Source organism: Canis lupus, chromosome 37 (assembly GCF_003254725.2).
Source record: "Canis lupus dingo isolate Sandy chromosome 37, ASM325472v2, whole genome shotgun sequence".
NCBI lineage: Eukaryota > Metazoa > Chordata > Mammalia > Carnivora > Canidae > Canis > Canis lupus.
In genome coordinates this window covers 23,441,313-23,463,820 of record NC_064279.1, presented here as the reverse complement: position 1 = coordinate 23,463,820, position 22,508 = coordinate 23,441,313, and the positions used below count along the sequence as shown (strand labels likewise).

Here is a 22,508-nt window from a genome sequence, read left to right as displayed (position 1 = left end):
CGGGGCCTGCGGTCACGTGCGGCGGCGGCCTCTAGCCCCGCCCACCCGCGGGCCGCGGTCCCGGGAGCCCCGCGCTGCAGCGAGCCTGGCGCTCCGCCGACATGAGGCCGTGGGTCGAGCGCAGGAGCTTCCTGGCTCCCGACTTGCTGCTGCACCAGCTGGCCATCGTCACCGGCGGGGCCACGGGCATCGGGAAGGCCATCGCCACCGAGCTCCTGCATCTGGGTACGTGCGCAGGCCCCGCGGGTCGGGCTGCCCAGATCGAGGGCCTCCCGGGTCGCGCCCCCGCGGTCCCTGGGGTCGGAGCCAGGGGGCTCCGAGGCGGGCCTGGGCGACCGGGACTTGCGGAGCCCCGAGGCTGTGCAGGTGCGCGAACTCGAAACCGCGGGGGGACCACGGCAGTTGCCAAGAAAGTGTGCGGAAGCGTTGAATGGTGAGGCCCCTGTTGGTAAAGTCAAGGGAACAGATAGCATCAGAGATGATCGTGCTCGAGGTGGGGAAGGTCGTTCTCCTTAGACCTGCGGAAACGTGCTGTGGAGTTATTTGTAGATGTGTCTACACGGGATCCATCCCATGTGTTACCTAATGAGGAGACACAAGACGACTTCATTTCACTCCCTTAAGTGTGAAAGGTTGTAACACCGAGAGACTCCTATCGTACATGATCTTCATGGCCTCTTTCTTTCTTTTTTTTTTTAAGATTTTATTTATTTATTTATTCCTGAGAGACACAGAGAGACAGAGAGAGGCAGACACACAGGCAGAGGCTCCCTGCAGGGACTCCGGGGTCACGCCCTGGGCCAAAGGGCAGCGCTAAACCGCTGAGCCATGCAGGTGCCCCTTCTCTTGTATTACTACCTTAACTTGGGAGAAGGGAGGACTTTGTAAGCACTTGAACAAGAAATCGCAAAAGGGAAAATAGGCTAAGTTTACCTCTATGAAGATGTAAATCCTTATTGAATTTAAAAGTCATGTAAATAAAGTTTAAAGGCATAAGAAGAAAAACATGTACGATGTACAACAAATGTATAGAGCTCCCACAAATAAGGAAAAGATCTAACACAAATAAATAGGGAAAAGAGCTAACACAGAGAAATGCAGGCTAATGATATGGACCAAGTGTTCCAAATGGAGCACTAAAAATAAGTCATAAGTGTATGAGAAAATAATCAACTCTATTGGAATAAAATGCAAAATAAAACAGTAATACGATGCCACGGTTTTGCAAACAATCTTTTAAGACATTGGGGGAAATGTAAATGTTGAGAGAGTGAGAAGGCAGGCAAGACTGTAAACTATTGCAAGTTTTCTAAAGGACAATTTGGAAAAAAAAAAAGATTTAAAAAAGTATTAATGTTCTGGCTCTGTGACTAGTAATTCTTCTCTTGGGGTTTTACTCTAAGGAAACAGAGACAAACACAGATTTGCATAAAAGGCTATAGTGTTGAATAGTGAAACATTGGAAATGACTAAGTATCTATTAAAAGGCAATCATTAAATCAGTAAGAATGAAAAATACTACTATTGAAACATCTTACTATTGAAGACTATGGTGGGAAAAGGTATAATGTATAATCAAAGCAGGATTCTAAACAAAATATTCCAATTCAAAATTGGTTGTTAATGAAAAATACATAGAAAAAGAGTGGAAAGCAGTTTGTAACATTGTTAACAGGAACAACTTTTTCTGTAAGTGATTTGGTTAAACTGTCTTCATTTAAAAATTTTTTTCAGGAACACATAAATCACCTTTACTTACCGTTGTGTTTCTAATGATTCGCATGTAGTATGAACTAAAAAAAAAGTATGTTAAAAAATATATCTTCTTAAAAAAAGATTTTATTTTTAAGTAATCTCTACCCATGGTGGTGTTCCAACTAACAACCCTGAGATCAAGAGTCATGTAACTCTACCAACTGAGCCAGCCAGGAGTCCTGAAAAAAAAAAAAAAAATGGAAATGAACATTTCTTATTCTGGCTCAAGCATGGCTTCATCACCCAACATTCCACTCCCAACACTAAATTCTATCCCATTTCAGGAAAACTGTAAAAATAGCAGAATCAATGATCATTTTATGTGAAGGTCAGAATGACCTTCCGAACACAGTTGTCAGATCCTGGCTCTGCTTTGCAGAACCTTTTATGCATTTTCATATAATTGAACTTTGTTCTTATTGATAAGTTTGCATTGTCAGGACACCTAGGTGGCTCACCAGTTGAGTGTTTGCCTTCTGCTCAGGGCGTGATCCCAGGGTCCTGGGTTGGAGCCAGGTTCTCCTTCTGCCTATGTCTCTGCCTCTCTCTGTGTCTCTCATGAATAAATAAATAAGATCTTTAAAAAATTTTTTTTGCATTGTTAAGCTTTATCCTTTTTTTTTTTTTTTTAAGATTATTCATGAGAAACACAGAGAGAGAGAGAGAAAGGGGCAGAGACACAGGCAGAGGGAGAAGCTAGCTCCATGCAGGAAGCCCGACGTGGGACTCGATCCCGGGTCACCAGGATCAGGCCCTGGGCTGAAGACAGACGCTAAACCGCTGAGCCACCCAGGGATCCCTCGATTCATCTTTTTTATGGGCACACATGAAACACTTTCTAAACATTTTTTTAAAAGATTTTATTTATTTATTTGAGAGAGAAAGAGTGAGTAAGAGAGAGGGAGAGAGAGATAGAAAGGGAGCAGGGGAAAGAGAAGAGGGAGAAGGAAAAGCAGACTCCCCACTGAGCAGGGAGTCCCATGCAGGGCTCAATTCCAGGACTCTAGGATCATGACCTGAGCTGAAGGCAGGAGGCAGATACTTATCGAACCAATTGAGCCACCCAGATGCCCCCCACCCCAGCTCTTTTTAAAAAGATTTTATTTATTTGAGAGAGAAAGAGCAGGGGGAGGGACTTTTTTTTTAGTTTGGACAACCAGTGAAAGCATATTTACTTTATAAATATATTTTTCAGAAGAATGAAACTGATGAAGTATATGAACTTATTCCTGGGAGTTGGCTGGTGTGGGAAGAGTAGATGTGCTGGCAAGGAGGAATGCAAGTCAACACAAGATGGAGAAGACTTTCCGGGAATAATGCACTCTGGATAATTAAAATAACTTCTGTTGCTGGCTTGTAAATCTCCTAGGCCAAAAGCGCTTATATTTTAATGGATAGCAGAATCACCTGGAGGACTAACTGAAACTGCTGGGCCCTACCCCCAGAATTCCTAATTCAATTGACTTAAAAAAAAAAAATGAAAGTATATTTACTCTTTGATTGTTTTCTTTTCAGGATGTAATGTGGTCATTGCATCTCGTAATTTTGATCGATTAAAATCTACTGCAGAAGAACTGAGGGCCAGCCTACCCCCGACCAACAAGGCTCAGGTCACTCCCATAAAATGCAACATTCGCAAAGAAGAAGAGGTAATGTGAATATGTCTATATTGTTTGTTCATTCAATTTATTTACAGTAGTGGTTCCTATCCCTGTGGTTCAGGTGTTCCTATGGTAGCTGTCTTAGATGAGGTGGACTGGAAGCAGAGCCTGTGAAAGAGATTCTTTTGCTAATGATGTATTGAGCAAATTACCTCCAGAGGAAGAGATGGAAAGAAACAAGATAAGGAAACTAAGCAAGGATGTGGTCTCAGCGAGATTACTTTTTGTGCCTTTTGCCCTTTAAGTCATTTCTTTATTTTATTTTTTTAAAGATTTTATTAATTTAAATCTTTTAAAAAAGATTTTATTTATTTATTTATTTATTTATTTATTTATTTATTTATTTGAAACACAGAGAGAGAGAAAGAGAGGCAGAGACACAGGCAGAGGGAGAAGCAGGCTCCAGACACAGGAGGGAAGGACTCCAGGATCACACCCTGGGCCAAAGGCAGGTGCTAAGCCACTGGGCCACCCAGAGATCCCAAGGTTTTTGTTTTTTTTTTTTTAAGTAATCAGGCATCTCTACACCCACCGTGGGGCTCAAACTCACAACTCCAAGATCAAGAGTCACAGGTTCTACCAACTGAGCCAGACAGGCGCCCCTTTTCATTCATTTCTTAATGTTAATTTTAACCTGATTTCAGTACTATTCATTATTCTAGGTTTACAGGTTACAAACTCATACAGGTAGGCTTGGATTTAGGAATGATCCCGGCTCTTGGATAAATCTTGTCATCTAAATGACCAACTTAGCTTTATGATCTGTAGATATTGTGGCATTTAGAGTTACCATTGACTACAACAGACTGCAAGTTCTTTTCCTCTCCTGGAGCAAGCTATCAGTCCAAGGAGCAAGTTAGATTATTAACCAGTTTCCTTTTAACATTTTTCTTTAGGTGAACAATTTGGTCAGATCCACCTTAGAGATTTATGGTAAAATCAATTTTTTGGTAAACAATGGAGGAGGCCAGTTCATGGCTGCTATGGAACACATTAATGCAAAGGGATGGCATGCTGTGATTGAAACCAACCTGACAGGCACCTTCTACATGTGCAAAGCAGGCAAGTATGATCAATAACCCAAAAAGTCAAGGTGTCTTTATTTAAAGATCATAGATAATCTTGAAAGAGAATTGTCAGGGGCTCAGAAACTCCATGTCATTAGCATTTACTGCCCTCATGTACTCACATACAACACAGGAATGTAACTTGTTGCATTTTTTGGGTAGTAATTTGACAGTATTTGTAAAATATGGATATGCTTTAATCTTATAATTTTATTTCTAGGACTTTATCATGAGAAAATCATTAAGAATCTGTACAAAGATATAGCTACAAAGTTGTTCTTGAAGTTAAAAAAATTCTCACACTCTGTTTTAAAGAAACGAATCTTTTTTCTTTTCTTTCTTTTTTAAGATTTTATTTATTTATTCATGAGAGACATGGAGAGAGAAGCAGAGACATAGGCAGAGGGAGAAGCAGGCTCCTCACAGGGAGCTCGATCCCAGGGGATGAGGGACTCGATCCCAGGACCCCGGGATCATGTCCTGAGCTGAAGGCAGACACTCAACTGCCGAGCCACCCAGGTTCCCCAAGAAACAAATCTTTTAAATCCATTGTAAGGGCATATTCATTAACTTCGTCAGATCTTCAGAGAGTATGCCAGAGTCCGACTAAAACTAATTAGCAGGCATGCAGCTTTTGGATTGAAAGTTGTTTCATAGGTGGTGATATCCAATTATCCAATTCCTGAAGTGGAGTAACTCAAGGGTTTTGTTACAAGCTATTGAAGACATTTTTATGATGAAAACCACAGAGGAAGTATAATTCCAACCCAAAGGGTCTTCACCCCACTACAGATTAGGCTTTATATTCTTAATATCTCTAAGTCAAAATCTTGCAGACATTGCCAGCTTTCAACTTTATCTCACTAGCAGTATAAAGTTTCCTATTGGTTGTGGCTGGCTGTTCCAGTGTCGAGACCATCACAAAAACAGGAAATTAAATAAGACAGTTTGTTTCTCCCTCACATAAGAAGTCCATAATCATTAGGGACTGATGTGTTGTGATTTGTAATGAGTATATATTTTAGTCTGTCTGCGGTTCCTCATTCATGTTCCCATGGCCCTTGGAATTTCCTGAGCAATAAGGGCGATGGGAGAATCTTTTTTTTTTTTTTTTTAAGATTTTTATTTATTCATGAGAGACAGAGAGAGAGAGAGAGAGAGAGAGGCAGAGACACAAGCAGAGGGAGAAGCAGGCCCCTGCAGGGAGCCCGATGTGGGACTCGATCCCAGGTCTCCAGGATCACGCCCTGGGCTGAAGGTGGTGCCAAACCGCTGAGCCACCTGGGCTGCCCAGTCTTTTGTTATCATTTGATCTCTTGTCATAATTCCTGAAATGACTTCAGAGCCACTTAGGCGAAATGGGTGTCTGTTATTCCTAAATCCTGTTCACCACAACTGAGTTTATGTTAATGAGGTGAAATCCCCTAAATGTTAATTTTGGAAATCCCTTAAAGATGGCAGCAGGCTGGTTGGTGGGAACCAACCTTGATTAGAGTTGGAACTTCCAGTCTCGCCTCCTGATTTCTGGCAGGAGGAGAGGGGGCTGAAGGTTGAATCAGTCACCAGTGCCAATGATTTAATCAATCAATACAGTGAATGAAGCCTCCATAAAGCCACAAAAGGGCTTTATGGTAAAGGAGAACACTTTCACGTGATATTCTGCCAGAGTCAGACTCCACAGAGACAGCGGCTTCTTTGTTCAAGACATTGCCCTGTGTATTTCTTCATCTGCCTGTTGATTCATATCGCTCTGTATCCATTCTAATTAGTTGTAATGTAGTGTGTAAACTAGTTTCATGAGTTCTATGAGCCACAATGGTGAATTAATGAAATCCAAGAAAGGGTTCATGGAAACCACTGATTTATAGCCAGTTGTCCAGAAGCACAGGTAATAACATGGACTTGTGATCAGCATCTGATGACTATTTCACATATCTTGAAGAAATATTCCCATGAAAGCACTGGAGGAGTCAGGGCAAAAGTACAAAGTTCATTTCAGAGTTCTGACATATAGTGCTTTTTAACCAGAAGCCAGAAAGTCTGTGTAGAGTAATTTAAATAAACTTATTCCCTTTTCTTTTTTTTTTTAAGTAAGTTTTTAGATAATTGATATGGCACATAGTACTTTATTTATTTTAATTTCCAAACTATTCTTGGCTATTCATGACTTTTTCTTCTTCCAGATGAATTTATATTAAGGTTTTTTCCTCAAAAATCCTGGTGGGGAATTTGATTGGATTGTGTTCAACCTATCAACAATTTGAAAAAAGTTAATGTGTTGAAATACCATCTCTCCATCATGGCACATCTTTCTATTAATGGATTCTTATTTTATAATTTTTGGCAAAGGTTTTATGTTTGCATCACATTTAAATCTCTTTTTATTTTATTTTTTTAAGTAGGCTTCATGCTGTGCATAGAGCCCAACACAGGTCTTGGACTCATGATCCTGAGCTCATTGACCCAAGCCAAAAATCAAGGGTCAGATGCTTAACCCACTGAATCACCCAGGTGCCTCTCTTGTATTTTTTTTTTTTAAGGTTACATCAGATATTTTTGATAACTTCTGCACTTTTGAGTGGGCTTTTTTTTTTTTTTTAATTATTTATTCATGAGAAACACAGAGAGGCGGAGACACAGGCAGATGGAGAAGCCGGCTCCCTGTGGGGAGCTCGATGAGGGACTTGATCCCAGGACCCCAGGGTCACAACCTGAACTGAAGGCAGACACTCAACTACTGAGCCACCTAGGTGCCCCTTGAATGGGCTTTTTCCCCCAATTATTTTTCAACTGGATTACTGTTGGTTTCTGGAAGAATTATTTTCTCAAGTTGGTCTTGTAGCTATGTCTAGTAATTTGTGGTTTTATCTAATAGTTTTTAAAATTAGTCTTTTGAGTGTTTGGACAACACAACCATGTTGTCCAAAAATAAATGCTGTGTTTCATTGTCAAAGATACAGTCAATTGTAAAGTGCACGATCATTTTATATAACCCTAAGAAAGTACAGTATATCCCTAAGAACGTACATTTGAATCTTAAGAAGCCACCAACTATGAGATATATCCCCGTTTCAACAATGTGAAGATAATAAGAATTCTCATAGAGTTCAGAAATACTATACTTTATGTCTTCTTTTCTAGTGGCTTTACCTCCTTTTTTTTGGTCATATATTATGTATTGGTAAGAATTCACTGGAAAGGAATAAGTAATAATAGGAAAGCATTCTTATTTTTGCCCAAGCCTTTAATAGGAATGGGTCTTACATTGTTCTCTGGCCTTTATATTCTAAAAATTAGATTTCTGTTGAAGTGAGTCTTGAGGGTACATATCTGGCATTGCCTTGATTTGTATGAATAGAGTTGATGACTAAATATCAAGTATCCTATTTGAAAAAGGATAAAATACTTAAAGAATGAGGGATGCCTGGGTAACTCAGTCAGTTAAGCATCCGACTCTCGATTTCAGCTCAGGTCATGAGCTCAGGGTCGTGACATCGAGTCTTGTGTGGGTGTGGGGCTCTGTGCTGGGCATGGAGCCTGCTTAAGATTCTCTCTCTCCCCCTCTCCCTCCCACTCCCACTCTCTCTCCCCAAAGAAAAAGAAAAGAAAAGAAAATACCTAAAGAATTAAGTTAACAGAAGGATAAGACCCATATCTGAACTACAAGACATTGCTGACAGAAATGAAAGATTGAAATGAATAGAAACACGTTTGATATTTATGAATTGGAAGGCTTGATATGGTTTAGATGGTAGTTCTTTCCAAATTGATCTGTAGGTTCAGTGTAGTTCCTATTACTTTTGCAGAAATTGACAAGCAGATCCCAAATATATGTGCAAGTGCAATGGACTCACAATAGCCAAAACAGTTTTGCAAAAGAGGAAAGTTGGAGGACTTAATACTTCTTGACTTCAAGACAGTATGGTACTGTATAGTATGGGTAGATGTATAGATCATTGGCACAAATTTGTCAGTCCAGAAATAAAAGTCAAACTCTTTTATTTATGATTTTTGCCAAAGGGACCAGGCCAATTCTATGGGGAAATGATAGTGTTTTCAGCAGATGGTTCTGGGACATTGGCTGTCCACATGCAAAAAGACCCTTACCTCACACCATAAATAAAAGTTAGCCAAAAATACAAAATGGACCATGGACCTAAATGCAAAAAGTAAAATTGTATAATTTTTGGAAGCAAACAAAGGACAAAATCTTTACGACCTTGTCTCAGGCAAAGAGTCCTGAGATACACCACAAAATACCAGAGTAAAACAAATTGATAAATTGGACTTAATCAATCAATATTAAATATGTTTGTGCTTCAAAAGACAACATTAAGAAAATGAAAAGATAAGCCATAGACTGGGAGAAAAGATTCCCAAATCACATATCTGATAAAGGACTCAAATCCAGAGTATAAAAAGAACTTTTATAATTCAATATTAAGAAAACAAATCAATTAAGAAATGGGCAAAAGATTTGGATTTTTTTTAAATTTTATTTATTCATGAGAGACAGAGAGAGAGAAAGAGAGAGAGAGAGAGGCAGAGACATAGGCAGTGAGAGGAGAAGCAGGCTTCATGCAGGGAGCCTGATGTGGGACTTGATCCCAGGACCACAAGATCATGCCCTGAGCCAAAGGTAGACGCTCAACCGCTGAGCCACCCAGGGGTCCCTGAATAGATATTTTACCAAAGAATATATATGAATGGCTAATAAGTACATCAGAAGATTCTCAACACTGTTAGTCATGAGGGAAATGCAAATCAAAACCTCAGTGGGGGGTGCCTGGATGGCTCAGTCAGTTAAGTGTCTACCTCTAGCTCAGGTCATGATCCCTGGGTCTTGGGATTGAGCCCGGTGTAGGGCTCCCTGCTCAGCAGGGAGCGTGCTTCTCCCTCTCCCTGTACCCCTCTTGCTCTTGCACACATGGCTCTCTCTCTCTCTCAAATAAAATCTTTTAAGAAAAAGTCTCAGTGAAATATCACTTCAAGCCATTAAAGTGACTATAATCAAGAAGTCAGAAATAATAGTATGGAGAACCTGGAACCTTCTTGCATTTCTGGTAGGAATAGAAAATAGTAGAAACACCAAAAAATAGTTCAGCAGTTTCTTAAAAGTCAAACATACAGTTACCATATGTCCTAGCGGTTCCACCCTTAAGTGTCTACCAAAGAGCAATAAAAACATGTCCTCTCAAAGATTTATATTCATAATCACCCAACAGTGGAAACCAAATGTTCATCAGCTGAGGAGTGGATAAATGAAATATGGCATATGTATTCACTGGAATACTATTTACAATAAAAAGTTAACTATGGATACATGTTACCACATGGATGAACTTCACAAACATTATTCTTTTTTAAAAATTTTTCACAAACATTAATTGAAAGAAACCAGACACAGAAGACCACATATTGTGTGATTTCATTTATATGAAATGTCCAGAAAAGCCAAATTTATGTAAACAGAAGGTATATGAAGGTTTGCTTAGGGATGGCTTGGGCTGCAGATAGACACAAAGGAACTTTTTGGGGGTGATGGAAATGTTCTAAAACTGGATTGTAATGGTGGTTGCATGACTCTATTAAAAGTTATTAAATTATACACATAAAATGAATGAATTTTGTGATATGTAAATTATTTTCAATCGGGCTTTTTATAAAAAAAAAGGAAATGTAGGGGCACCTGGGTGGCTCAGTGGTTGAGTGTCTGTCTTTGGCCCAGGGCGTGATCCTGAGGTCCTGGGTAAGTCCTGCTTTGGGCTCCCAGCCTGGAGCCTGCTTTTCCCTCTGCCTGTGTCTCTGCCTCTCTCTCTCTCTCTCTCTCTCTCTCTCTCTCCCCCTCATGAATAAATAAATAAAATCCTTTTTTTTAAAGGAAATTTAAATTAAAAATACTAAAATAACAAGCAATGTGCTGGGATAGTGGATGAGAAAAGAATCAGGACACTATTTCATGTGATTGTCATTGTTCTGTTTCCTGCAGTTTACAATTCCTGGATGAAAGAGCATGGAGGATCTATTGTCAATATTATTATCCTTACTAGAAATGGATATCCAGGATTTACGTAAGCATACTTAATGTATATTTATTTTTTCCTATGTCTTTGGGTTTTGTCCTGTGAATGAGGAGGAGGAGAGTGGAGAAAATTTCTTAAGTCACAATCCTTAATTCTTTAATGAGTTTTGATCTTAATACTTAGCATTGCCCTTTATTTGAACTTTAAAAATATACTTCCAAGGTATTCCCATCCTTATTAGACTTCCCAGGTTTACCATGAAAAGAAAATCAGGACACCCCATTAAATTTTTTATTTTAAGTCTGCCCCAAATATTACATGGGGCATACTTATGTTAAAATTTTTTTTTAATTTTCATTTGAAATTAAAATTTAATGGAATGTCCTATATTTTATCCAGTAATCCTAATCCAGATGTCACTAAACTGGTCATCATTGCCTGGAGATATCTTTTTTGTTAATGTGTGGAAATGAAACTAATTTAGATTGATTTAGATTTGAATACTGTGAATATACCTATTCAGTTTTAGACAAAACTGCTAAATTGTTACTCCATAATGGAATTTGACATATTTGCCTCTTATTCTGATGTGGAATTTGGAAATGGATTAAAAAAGAAAAAAAAAAGTCAATCAGTGAACTAATTAGCCTAGTGGCTCAGTCGATTCTTTCATAATAACCTAAAAGGGCATCCACCTAGACCACAGAGAAAAACAGTGTGCCAGGAAGCTACTTGAAAACCACACGTTTAGTAGTTAAAAAGTCTGGTTTACAAATAAATCGTTTTGCTGATTTCTTTCATATCTTTAGTAAATTCTGATTCCTTCCATTTTTTTAATTAAGGATTTTTTTTATTTTCCAACATAGAATATTTCTTTTTATGAAATAGGCCTATTTTAGTATTATAAAATCAAAGCATGCTAGTTTTTATATATATATAAAACTGTGTAAGATACAAAGTTGAATACTCTACCTTCTTATCCCAGAAATAACTTGTGTAACCAAGTAAGACAGTGACCTGAATTTCTTTATTAGTAGTGTATAATCCATGATCTACAGGGTGATGAATATTCTGTTTGCCATCATGATTTTTGCAACCATTGTTGATTCTTACCTGAATCACTTACATTAGGGGTGAGAAAATGTTGATTTTTCTGATGTCATGATTATTTCTATATTTATTAGCTGATATTCTTTCATAAAAGAGACTTTTCTGCAACAGCCCTTCTCCCTTTCTCTCTGTATTTATTATTATCATTATTATTATTATTAAATTTTTTGGTATACCACTATTACAGGTCTACGGATTTCTTTTCAAATTTTTCTTTTCAAATGGCATGTAAGATCTCAAACTTAATAGAAATCTTGTATTGTTTCTACATTTTGCATTACGAGTAATTCTGCAGTGAATAACACTGTACATATTTGTTTCATATTGGTGGAGTTATATCTTCAGGGTACATCCTGGAAGTTGGATTGCTGGGTGCAGGTGAAAGATAAATGCATACTTTTAGGTATTTCCAAATTTCTTTCCATCTTGCTCCCCCACCAGCACAGTATGAGTGTGTGTGTTCCCCACAGCCTGACCCAAAGTGTGTGTCATCAACTTCTAGACAACTCTGATGGGCAAGAAATGGGATTCTCATGGAGCATCTTTTGATTTGTTGAAAAGCTATCTGGATGTCTTCTGTATGTGTTTGAATCGTATTGCTGTCCTGGCATATTTTTCTTAATGTTGTCTGAGGCTGGTCTTATTTTCCATTACATTGACACAGGGGAGTTTAGCCTGCTGTTGATCTTTTGGGTCATTGTCAATAATTACAAGGGCAAAAGATAAGCCAAAAAAAAAGCAACTCACATCTCCCATGGACAGAGAGTGTGTAAACCAAACGCCCATCACTCGGCGCATGACTAAGCTCTGTAGTATGTCTACATAACAGACTACACTTGGCAGTAAGAGGGAATGAGCTATTAACTCATGCAACAACCTGGATGGATCTCAAAATAATTATTCTGAGTGAAAGAAGCCAGATGAAAAAGAGCGTATACTGTATGGTTTTATGTGTTTAAGTTGTAGAAGCGTTGAAAACATTCGTTAGTGCTATATTCACTGAGAGTTGTACATCCCTCTCTCTCCTATTTATAAATTAGAGGAAGAAAATGAAGCAGTGTGACAGACTTCAAGACAGTTTATCACTTATAATATGTTCCCACACAGATTGTAAGAGGTTTTAAATCATATCTGATACAGAAATAAGACCTTCATACTTCAGAAAATTGGTCATTGAAAGAATGGATGTGAGACCTGTCGTGGAAATGGTAACATATAATCTCACTCAACTCATAGTTCAAATAAATGTCAGTCCCTCTGGGCTTTTCCTTTAGAAGAAGAGTGACTGGGCCAGCAGCACTTCATATGACATGTCACTGCCAAGCTGAATTTGTCCTGATAGGGACCACTCTCCCTTCCTGGAAAGGGAGTCTTTACAAAACCCCCATGGTCCATTCAGGCTTCTCATCCACCTGGACCTCCCAGGGATGCCACCAGTATCAAGTCCTTCAGAACACAGTACTGGATCAGCTGTAAGTCTCTCTGGATTTGAATGAACTCTTCACTTTTTTCTTCACAAATGTCATAGGTTTTTGTTGTTGTTGTTTTGTTCTTTGGGTTTTTTGGTTTTGCTTGTTTGTTTGTTTGTTTGTTTGTTTTATCCCCAGAGATAAGTAGATTAGGATGTGCTGTTTTGGGATCCAGAGTAACTTCTTCGAGTTCTCAGTATAACTCTGCAGAACTGAATACCATGGAGGAAGACTGCATCCTTCTTTCCTTAACTGGAACGGGTATAGAGTGGGGGGCCTCAGGTTTTCACACCTGTTGCACATGCTTTTGACATCATCAGTCATTTCACTTCCGACATCACCCCCTTCTCTGCTACCTTCTCTAGTAGATCTTTGAGTATGGAGACATAGTCTGAAAATACTGTTATGTTTGTGTTCAGTTTCTACTGAGTGCCTTCTCTTCATCTGTGAAGCTTGCGAACACTGTGTAGGGGAAGAAAAGGAATTACCCCTCTACCATTCTGAGTTCTTATTGAGACCCCTGTAATAAAAAACAAATTAACAAGACAAAAACAACTTTGATCATACACACACACACACGCGCACACACACATCATGTATCTGTGATGGGAGATACCCAGGGGAAAACAAGTAGCCTCCCTGAGTAGCTTGGACTACAGACTGAACCATTATCTTAGAAGGAAAGGGAATGGGAAATGGGGGCCTTGTAGAGAAAAAGAAAGTAATTTTTAAGAAAGATGCCTGGGCCCTTGGAAGAATAGATGGGAAGTCTGGTAATTTGTGACAGACTGTGTGTGGGTGTGGAGTCAACTGCTAGTCTTTATACCTGTGACCACAGACCATCTTCCCTGGTTGATGAAACTCTTGGGGAGGGGATTTATGGCAACTAAGTTGCTTTTGAAGGAACCCAGTCTATCTTTAGGCAGATAAGGGGAGTTCAGAGAAAGTGTCTCCCTGCATTTGCTGTTTTTCAAATGCCTACAGTCAACATAATTGATCAAAGCAGCATATTTTGAGTGGCATGTCCTGAGCTCCTGTCATATTTTGGAGAGGCTTATTCTGTTGCCCTTCAACTGCCTCTTGCTCATGTGCTACAAACTAATTCAGATGCTGAAATTCAATAATTCCAGTCTCTGGTTTTCCAGCTCTGTCTCTCAGTTCTAGTGGCTTTCTCTCTTGGGCAGCTACCAGTTTCGGAACATCTGCCACTTGCTTCTTCAGCCTCATGTGACTGTTTAGCCTTTTCCTATGATGAGAGGCAGGACTTCATGTGGTGGCCCTGGTGATCAGGGGCCTGAGTGCAAGGGGACAAACGACTCTAGGTCTTCCTCCCAGAAAAGGGTCAGGACTTGATTGTACTTCTACATAAGCATGTCTGGTCCTGCCCCTGCCTCTTGCTCCTGGTATTATGGAGAAGCCTGGCAATTTCAATTATTCTTCCCAGCTGAGTGTTGGTTAGGGCCCCTCTTAGTATTGGTGGCGGTAGGCAGGGCAAGGGAGCATATCCTGTAGATTGACCCAGGACTGCTTAATGGCAATAGCAACAGAAGTTGTGGCCACATCTGATGGTGGTGGGATTGCTTGGAGAATTCTGACAAAGTAATTGGCTTCTGCCTGGAGTCCCACGAGGATTGTTGCAGCCAACACTGGGACAGTGATGGGTTTCTTCAGGAAGGTTGGGCTCTCTAAGTCTTCTCTAGTGAGAAGTGGATACACCCCCAGATCTCGCATACTTGCTTCTAAGGACCTCGTAATAAGTTCTAAGCCACAGTGTATCTGTACCTCATGCATAAGACCCCATAGAGATGAAAATTTAAATATTTTGAACTTCCTATCTGGAAGTATGTTAAAATTTAATTAAATGTTAGGGTGTCTAGAAATTCTATCAATACTGTTTTTAGCCTCATATATAAATTTATCCCTATCGTCTAAATAAATCATTTTAAAAATAACCACACTTGTAACCCTCAAGATTACCAATTTGATAGTTTCTCTACATCATAAAAAGGTTTTCGGAATATTTCTTATGGTCATGGTATTTTGGAGGATCTTATGTGTGCCTGTAATGTAAGATTTGTTCAACTGTCAGATAGCTGTGTTTTGGCTTTAGCATCGAAGCGTCCACTTCTTTCCCATTGTTCAAGAGTCCAAAAGACAGACTCAACAAGAATATATTGGTGGGGCTCTGGTAGGTCACTGACAAACCTGTTCATTTAGTTAACAAGAAAAACATTTGATGGAAGCCAATTGTAATTTTATGTTTTGTCTTTTAAGGCATAGTGGAGCTGCCAGAGCAGGGGTTTACAACCTCACCAAATCCTTAGCTGTGGAATGGGCCAGCAGTGGAATAAGGATCAACTGTGTTGCCCCTGTAGGTAAACTTCCATACAAAAGCCGTTGACAAATTGTGCTCTTCTGAGGATTCCCTTTGTGTTGTCAATGGAGGTATTTGTTAATACACGTGTATAATAGAAAAGATTGGCTTTTAAAAATAGATAAAATTAGGGCAGCCCCGGTGGCGCAGCGGTTTGGCGCCGCCTGCAGCCCGGGGCGTGAACCTGGAGATCCCTGCAGGGAGCCTGCTTCTCCCTCTGCCTGTGTCTCTGCCTCTCTCTCTGTCTCTCTCTCTCTGTTGCTCATGAATAAATAAATAAAATCTTTAAAAAAATTAAAAAAATAGATAAAATTGGAAAGAGGTATTCTGTGATTTCTGTGATTTACAACCAGACTGTCAAGTTTACATTTAGCCGATGATTCTTTTTTTTTTTTTTTTTTAGTATATGTGCTGCTGAAGTGAGCACTAAGCCAATGATTCTAGATCTTGTCAATATATTAGAATTATCTATGAAATGCTTAAAAAATATTGATATGTAAGCCTGACTCCAAACTATGGAATCTAGGCATTGGTATTTTTATTTTTTAGTATTTTTTATTTTTTTAAAAGATTATTTATTTATTTATTTATTTATTCATTCATTCATTCATGAGAGACACACAGAGAGAGGCAGAGACACAGGCAGAGAAAGAAGCAGGTTCCTTGCAAGGAGCCTGATGTGGGACTTGATCCCGGAACCCCAGGATCATGCCCAGAGCCAAAGGCAGACACTCAACCGCTGAGGCACCCAGGTGTCCCTAGGCATTGGTATTTTTAAAAGCCACCTAGGAAATTTAAATGTACAGTGAAGATTGAGAACCACTGTTTTAAAGAACGAATTTTGCCAGATTATTTTGTTATTTCTCAGTATATCCTTAGTGCTTCATTAGGAGAGAGAGAAAAAAACCAAAGTCTAGTTCAAGTTAAAGATCGATTAGAAGTCAAGAGAAAATGTCTCGGCGACATACTGTAAATTGTAGAGGAAAAAATCATAATACGTTCAAATCATGATATGTTCAATTTCATTTTTTGTGAGACAACATATAGCTTAAGCCTCCTTGGGTATTGCATATTGGCCATGTACTCCAGGAGAAAGGTCACGTGAAACATCTCATTCATCCTGCAAAACTCAGCTCGTATCCACTTCTCTGTGATGTTTTTTGGTTATTGCTAAGATAGTAATCATCCCTGTATCTGAAACTATAATAACATCTGTGGGTATTATCTACAGGTCTCTCTATATAGTATCTGCAGATATTGTTACCCATGCTACTCGGTGAGAACTAAGCAAGTCACTGGAGAAATCTCATCTCTAACAGATTGCAGACTTGCCACCAGAAACTTCATTTCCCTTCAGTACCTCACAGCTGACCTGACCTTACCCACACTACACTCATGTATTTCTAGGAAAAAAAAATCATTACAGTTCCATTCCTTGTGTTGATATCTTGGAATACTGGCCCCCAAAAGTGCATTTCTTGAAAACGTTTAATGGTATGTTAGTGTTACTAAAATCACATTTGTTCTCTAGAGGCATTTTGTCTAAACCTTAATATTTCTAGAAGATTTCACCCTCTTTATTTTATTTTATTTTGAGGGGTGGGAGGGGCAGAGGGAGAAGAAGGGATGGGGAAAGACCGAGGGAGAGGGACAAGCAGACTCCCTGCTGAGTGTAGACCCTTATGTGGGGCTCAATCTCACCCCCTGAGATCATGACCTGAGCTGAAATCAAAAGTCAGATGCTTAACTGACTGAACCACCTGGGCACCCCTCATACTCTTTAAATAGAAGGTTCCAAATTGTTTGATTGGAAACCAGTATATTACCCATTATCATTTGGAATAATTCATGCCACCAAATTCTCCCATCTTCCTTTCATTCCTTTTGTTCACTCTCTTCCTCCCCATAACCTCTGCTGTACTTATGAGTCAGTAACAAATAGCTTTATCATGTGTTACACAGTTGTGAGTAATTTTCTTGACTTTATAAACCCTAGAAAACTAGTAAAAGCTAAATAAAAGAATTCCCCCAAAATTAAAATTTTAATTCCTCTATATTGGATTCAGATGTTTTCTCTGTGATTTCACCATAGTGAAAAACCCATGAAAACATTGACTTTTCTAAGTCTCCCATAACAACAGCCCAGGCTTCTATTATAAAACAGAGAAGCCTGGTGGAAGATAGAATACTTCCCTATCTCCCTATCCCCAGAGAAGTGCCTCTCTGATCTATTCATTTAATTATGTTTTTAGAAAACCTGTCTTTTCAGGAAAAATCTAGGGCTTGGCTGGTCATTAAGGGAGAGGAAGTCACAAAATGAGTTCATCAGATATTCCATTTATAATTATGGTTAATGGTACTTCGATGATACTGAGAAAAATTAATATTAGAAATGTTGATTTTTCTATTAAACTTAAGCCACTTACTTTCTGGCATTGGTCAATGACCTCCTTGATGTCTTTGTGACTTTAAAATTTAGTTTTATGGGGGCACCACCTGGGTGGCTCAGTGGTTGAGCATCCACCTTAGGCTCAGGTCGTGATCCTGGGGTCCTGGGATCAAGTTCCACATTGTGCTCCCTGGGGGGAGACTGCTTATCCCTCTGCCTGTGTCTCTTCCTCTATCTCTGTGTCTCTTATGAATAAATAAAATCTTAAAAAAATAAAATTTAGTTTTATGTACTTTATTCTGTTCTTGTTTTATTCTCAAACATAGGGAACCATTTATTCCCCGAGTGCTGTTGACAACTATGGTCCTTTGGCAGAAAACATGTTTGCAGGGTACTTTGAGAAAATCCCAGCTAAGCGAATTGGAGTGCCTGAGGAGGTAATGTATATTTCTAACATCGATTCCAATTGCTTTCTTTTATACTTTGGAAAATTGTAACACTTGGTGTCCTTTTCACACAGTCTGGTTGGCTGATGGAGATGAGTGCTCCCATTGCCACCAGCCCATTTTCCCTGCACTTTCTGGCTCTGTGACTTGCACACTCACGGCAGTCTTTATCCGGGATTGACTGCAGTGTGAATCAAGAACAGCATGGTTTTATTGTTTCATTGCACTTTTCAGTAGTGTTATTTAATCACATGGCCTTTGTTGGTACACAGGACCCTAAACCAAATCAGGTGATTATGGCTAGGGTGGAGTTCCATACTCGATTTCTGTAAGGTGGCCAGATTTAAGTATGTAGAAATCAGAAGTTTTCTTAAAGGCCAGCAATATTAGTCTTAAAATACAATGAAAAAAAGGCTATCTTTTCTACAACAATAATAAAAATGGAAATACTTGACATAAGCTTAGCTCTCACTGACATGAAATTTATTCCTGAAGAACAGGAAAACAAGAATACATAGAGAGACATGTCATATTCCTCAATGGAGAGAATCAATTTTATTAAAATCAAGTTTCCCTTTGGTGACGGAGGGTAGCTACCCTTGTGCTGAGGGTAGCATCACAGAGTTGTGAAAAACTATGTTGTACACCTGAAACTAACGTAACATCGTGTGTCAACTGTGCTTCAATTAAAAAATAATAAAAAATAAAAATAAATAAAATCAAGTTTCTCTAAATTAATGCACACATTTAATATTGTACTGGAATTAAACACACAGATTCTAAAGTTGGTCTAGAAAAATATTAATGCAAAAACACCAAAAAAATGTTTTGAAAAAGAATAATGGGGGGATTTGACCTTTGCAATATTAGAACATATTATAATGCTGTACTTATTTAGGATATCTGGTGCTGGCACTAGAATAGATTTTAGTGGAAGAGAATGCACTCCTATATCAGTACCATGTATATATGAGGAGTTTATACAGCAAAAGTAGCATTTCAAATCTGTGAAGATAGGATAGCATAAGACTTACGGCAATTGGCTGTTTAATTAGAAATAAATTAGGCCTCCTTTCTCATATCACATACAAAACAATTTTCAAATATATTAACGTGCTAAATGTAAAAGCAAAACCATAAAACTCTTAAAATGTTTTCTAATTTCTAAATGAGCTTTCATTGTTATTTTGATATATTTCTTTCCATAAATTTGCTATGCATACCCCAAAATACCTGTGTTTATTGACTTTGTTACAAAATGGGATTCTACTGTATGTACTTTTCTGCAACTTGCTACGGATATACCATGTTATGTTTAATTAGACTCCATTGTTGCACATTTAGATTCCATATTTTCAATATTGTAGTATATCTGCAGTGAACATCCTTGAACACAGATATGCACTCTTGTGTGAGGGGTAACTTCTAGAATTCCTGAAGTAAAATAGTTCTGCAAAATACGTTTTTAGAAGATATAGTTAAATCAGACATTTGATGGGCCATTTTAAGCAAGATGCTTAGATTTCTATTCTGAAAACCGAAAGGGGTTTTAAAGGATTTTAATCAAGGGGATGATATGATCAAATTTTTATTTTGGACAGAACACTCCTTTTGTTTACATGAACTATATTGTCTCTACTGTATAGAAATCAAAACTGAGAAGTAAGAAATATTTATCTGTTCATTTAAGATAATAGTAATAAAGGCATTACATGTTAAAATAAATATTTTTTATTTTTTTAATTTTAAAAAATACTTTATTCATTTATTCATGAGAGACACAGAGATAGACACATAGGCAGAGGGAAAAGCAGGCTCCCCATGGGGAGGCTGATGTGGGACTGTCCAAGTGAGCCAAAGGCAGACAGTCAACCACTGAATCACCCAGGCAGCCCCTGTTTTTTTATTTTTTAAGATTTATTTATTTAAAAATTTTTTTGAATATTTTATTTATTTATTCATGAGAGACACAGAGAGAGAGCCAGAGACACAGGCAGAGAGAGAAGCAGGCTCCATGCAGGGAGCCCAATGTAGGACTTGATCCCAGGACCCCAGGATCACACCCTGGGCTGAACGCAGACACTCAACTGCTGAGCCACATGGGCATCCCTAAATTTTTTTTAAAGAATAAATATTTTTAATTAAAAATGGCTGTATTTTGAAAAGCAAAAGAAAGCCATTTTTTTTTGCATTTGCTTTACACTTTTTAAGTCACTTTAATGTATGGCTTAACAGAATACAACTGGACTCGCACATCTGAGTCTGCATTCCATATATTGCTATATGTTGTTCTGTTTAAAGCATATGAAGAAAATCCAGCTTCATGTACATGTACAATTGGAAAAGGGAGGAGTGTTTTAGCAATCTTTTTAGATGATTGTGGATATTCTTTGATGTTTGACAAGTGGCTGTTTCTTTCTTTTTTTTTTTTTATGTGTGTTTTGTTATTTTTTTTTAAATTTTTATTTATTTATGATAGTCACACACAGAGAGAGAGGCAGAGACACAGGCAGAGGGAGAAGCAGGCTCCATGCACCAGGAGCCCGACGTGGGATTCGATCCCGGGTCTCCAGGATTGCGCCCTGGGCCAAAGGCAGGCGCCAAACCGCTGCGCCACCCAGGGATCCCAAGTGGCTGTTTCTTAAAGATAAGGTTGCAATGTAGGGGGATATCAAACCATGTCAGTGAACCTTTTGTAATCAGTTACATTAAAATCCATTGGGCTTTCTTTGCACTTTGATTAGATCTCTCACCCACAGATGATTTTGTGACATCAGTTATTGCTCTTTTTTTGGGAAACACTGTTCCACCAAGTTATGGAAATCTTCTAGATGTTGACACACAATCCATTATATAATATCAAAAGATCACACGTGGGAGGAGTCCAAGATGGCAGAGGAGTTCATTTTGTCTGGTCCCAGGAATTCAGCTAGATAACTATCAAATCGTCCTGAACACCTGTGAACTCAGCTGGAGATCTAAAAGAGAACTGCTGCAGTTCTACAAATAGAAAAGCAACCGGTTTCTACAAGAATGACAAAATGGGCTGAGTGAAGTAAGTCAATCGGAGAAGGACAAACATTATATGTTCTCATTAATTTGGGGAATATAAATAATAGTGAAAGGGAATATAAGGGAAGGGAGAAGAAATGTGTGGGAAATATCGGAAAGGGAGACAGAACGTAAAGACTGCTAACTCTGGGAAACGAACTAGGGGTGGTAGAAGGGGAGGAGGGCGGGGGGTGGGAGTGAATGGGTGACGGGCACTGGGGGTTATTCTGTATGTTAGTAAATTGAACACCAATAAAAAATAAATTAAAAAAAAAAAGAATGACAAAATGGAAAAACTCACCTAAAAAAAGAGAACAAGAGGGAGTACTGAGTGCCAGGGACCTAATCAACATAGATATAAGTAGGATGTCAGAGTTAGAGTTCAGAATAATCGTCATAAAGATACTACGTGGGGATGCCTGGATGGCTCAGTGGTTGAGCATCTGCCTTTGGCTCAGGGCATGATCCCGGGGTCTGGGATTTGAGTCTTGCATCAGGCTCCCTCTGGGGAGCCTGCTTCTCCCTATGCCCGTGTCTCTGCCTCTCTTTGTGTGTCTCTCATAAACAAATAAATAAAATCTTAAAAAAAATTATATCTGTGCTTGAAAAAAGCATAGAAGGCACTAGAGAATCCCTTTATGGAGAAATAAAAGAATTAAAATCTAATCAAGTCAAAATCAAAAAGGCTATTAATGAGATGCAATAAGTGGAGGCTCTAACTGCTAGGATAAATAAGAAGAAAGAATTCGATATAGAAGATACCATGAACTAGTGATATCGAATGATAGAGAATAAAGTAGCTGAGAAAAAGATAAACAACCACTGGATCACAAAGGGAGAATTCAAGAGATAAGTGATACCGTAAAGCAAAATAATATTAGAATAATTGAGATCTCAGAGGAAGAGGAAAGAAAAAGAGAGGCAGAAGGTATATTTGAGCAAATTATAGCTGAGAATTTCCCTAATCTGGGGAAGGAAACAGGCATTCAAGTCCAGGAGGCACAGAGAACCTCCCTCAAAATCAATAAAAATAGGTCAGCACCTTGACCTATAGTAGTGAATCTTGCAAATCTCAGCGACAAAGAGAAAATCCTGAAAGCCCCTTGCAACAAGAGGCCCATAACCTACAAGGGTAGAAACATAAGGCTGGCAGCAGCCTTATG

The 22,508-nt window shown here is 38.8% G+C and overlaps 1 protein-coding gene across 3 annotated transcripts in view; it reads left to right on the top strand.

Annotated features, from left to right (window-relative positions):
• Positions 1–18: 18 nt before the first annotated feature.
• PECR (peroxisomal trans-2-enoyl-CoA reductase) overlaps positions 19–22,508 on the top strand; it is a 29,887-nt gene continuing 7,397 nt past the window's right edge. Inside the window, exons 1-7 of one of the 3 annotated variants that reach the window (XR_007408833.1) lie at positions 19–225; positions 3,271–3,404; positions 4,313–4,478; positions 10,473–10,554; positions 15,360–15,456; positions 18,175–18,285; positions 20,774–21,349. Coding sequence is in view for 2 of the 3 variants with exons in the window: in XM_049106566.1 (XP_048962523.1) it covers positions 102–225; positions 3,271–3,404; positions 4,313–4,478; positions 10,473–10,554; positions 15,360–15,456; positions 18,175–18,285; positions 18,369–18,440 (786 nt within the window). In the remaining variant the exon portion in view is untranslated. Of the gene's footprint in view, positions 226–3,270; positions 3,405–4,312; positions 4,479–10,472; positions 10,555–15,359; positions 15,457–18,174; positions 18,286–18,368; positions 20,020–20,773; positions 21,350–22,508 lie in introns of those variants that run through there. The other 2 variants (XM_049106566.1, XM_025441828.3) reach the window with 2 other exon arrangements.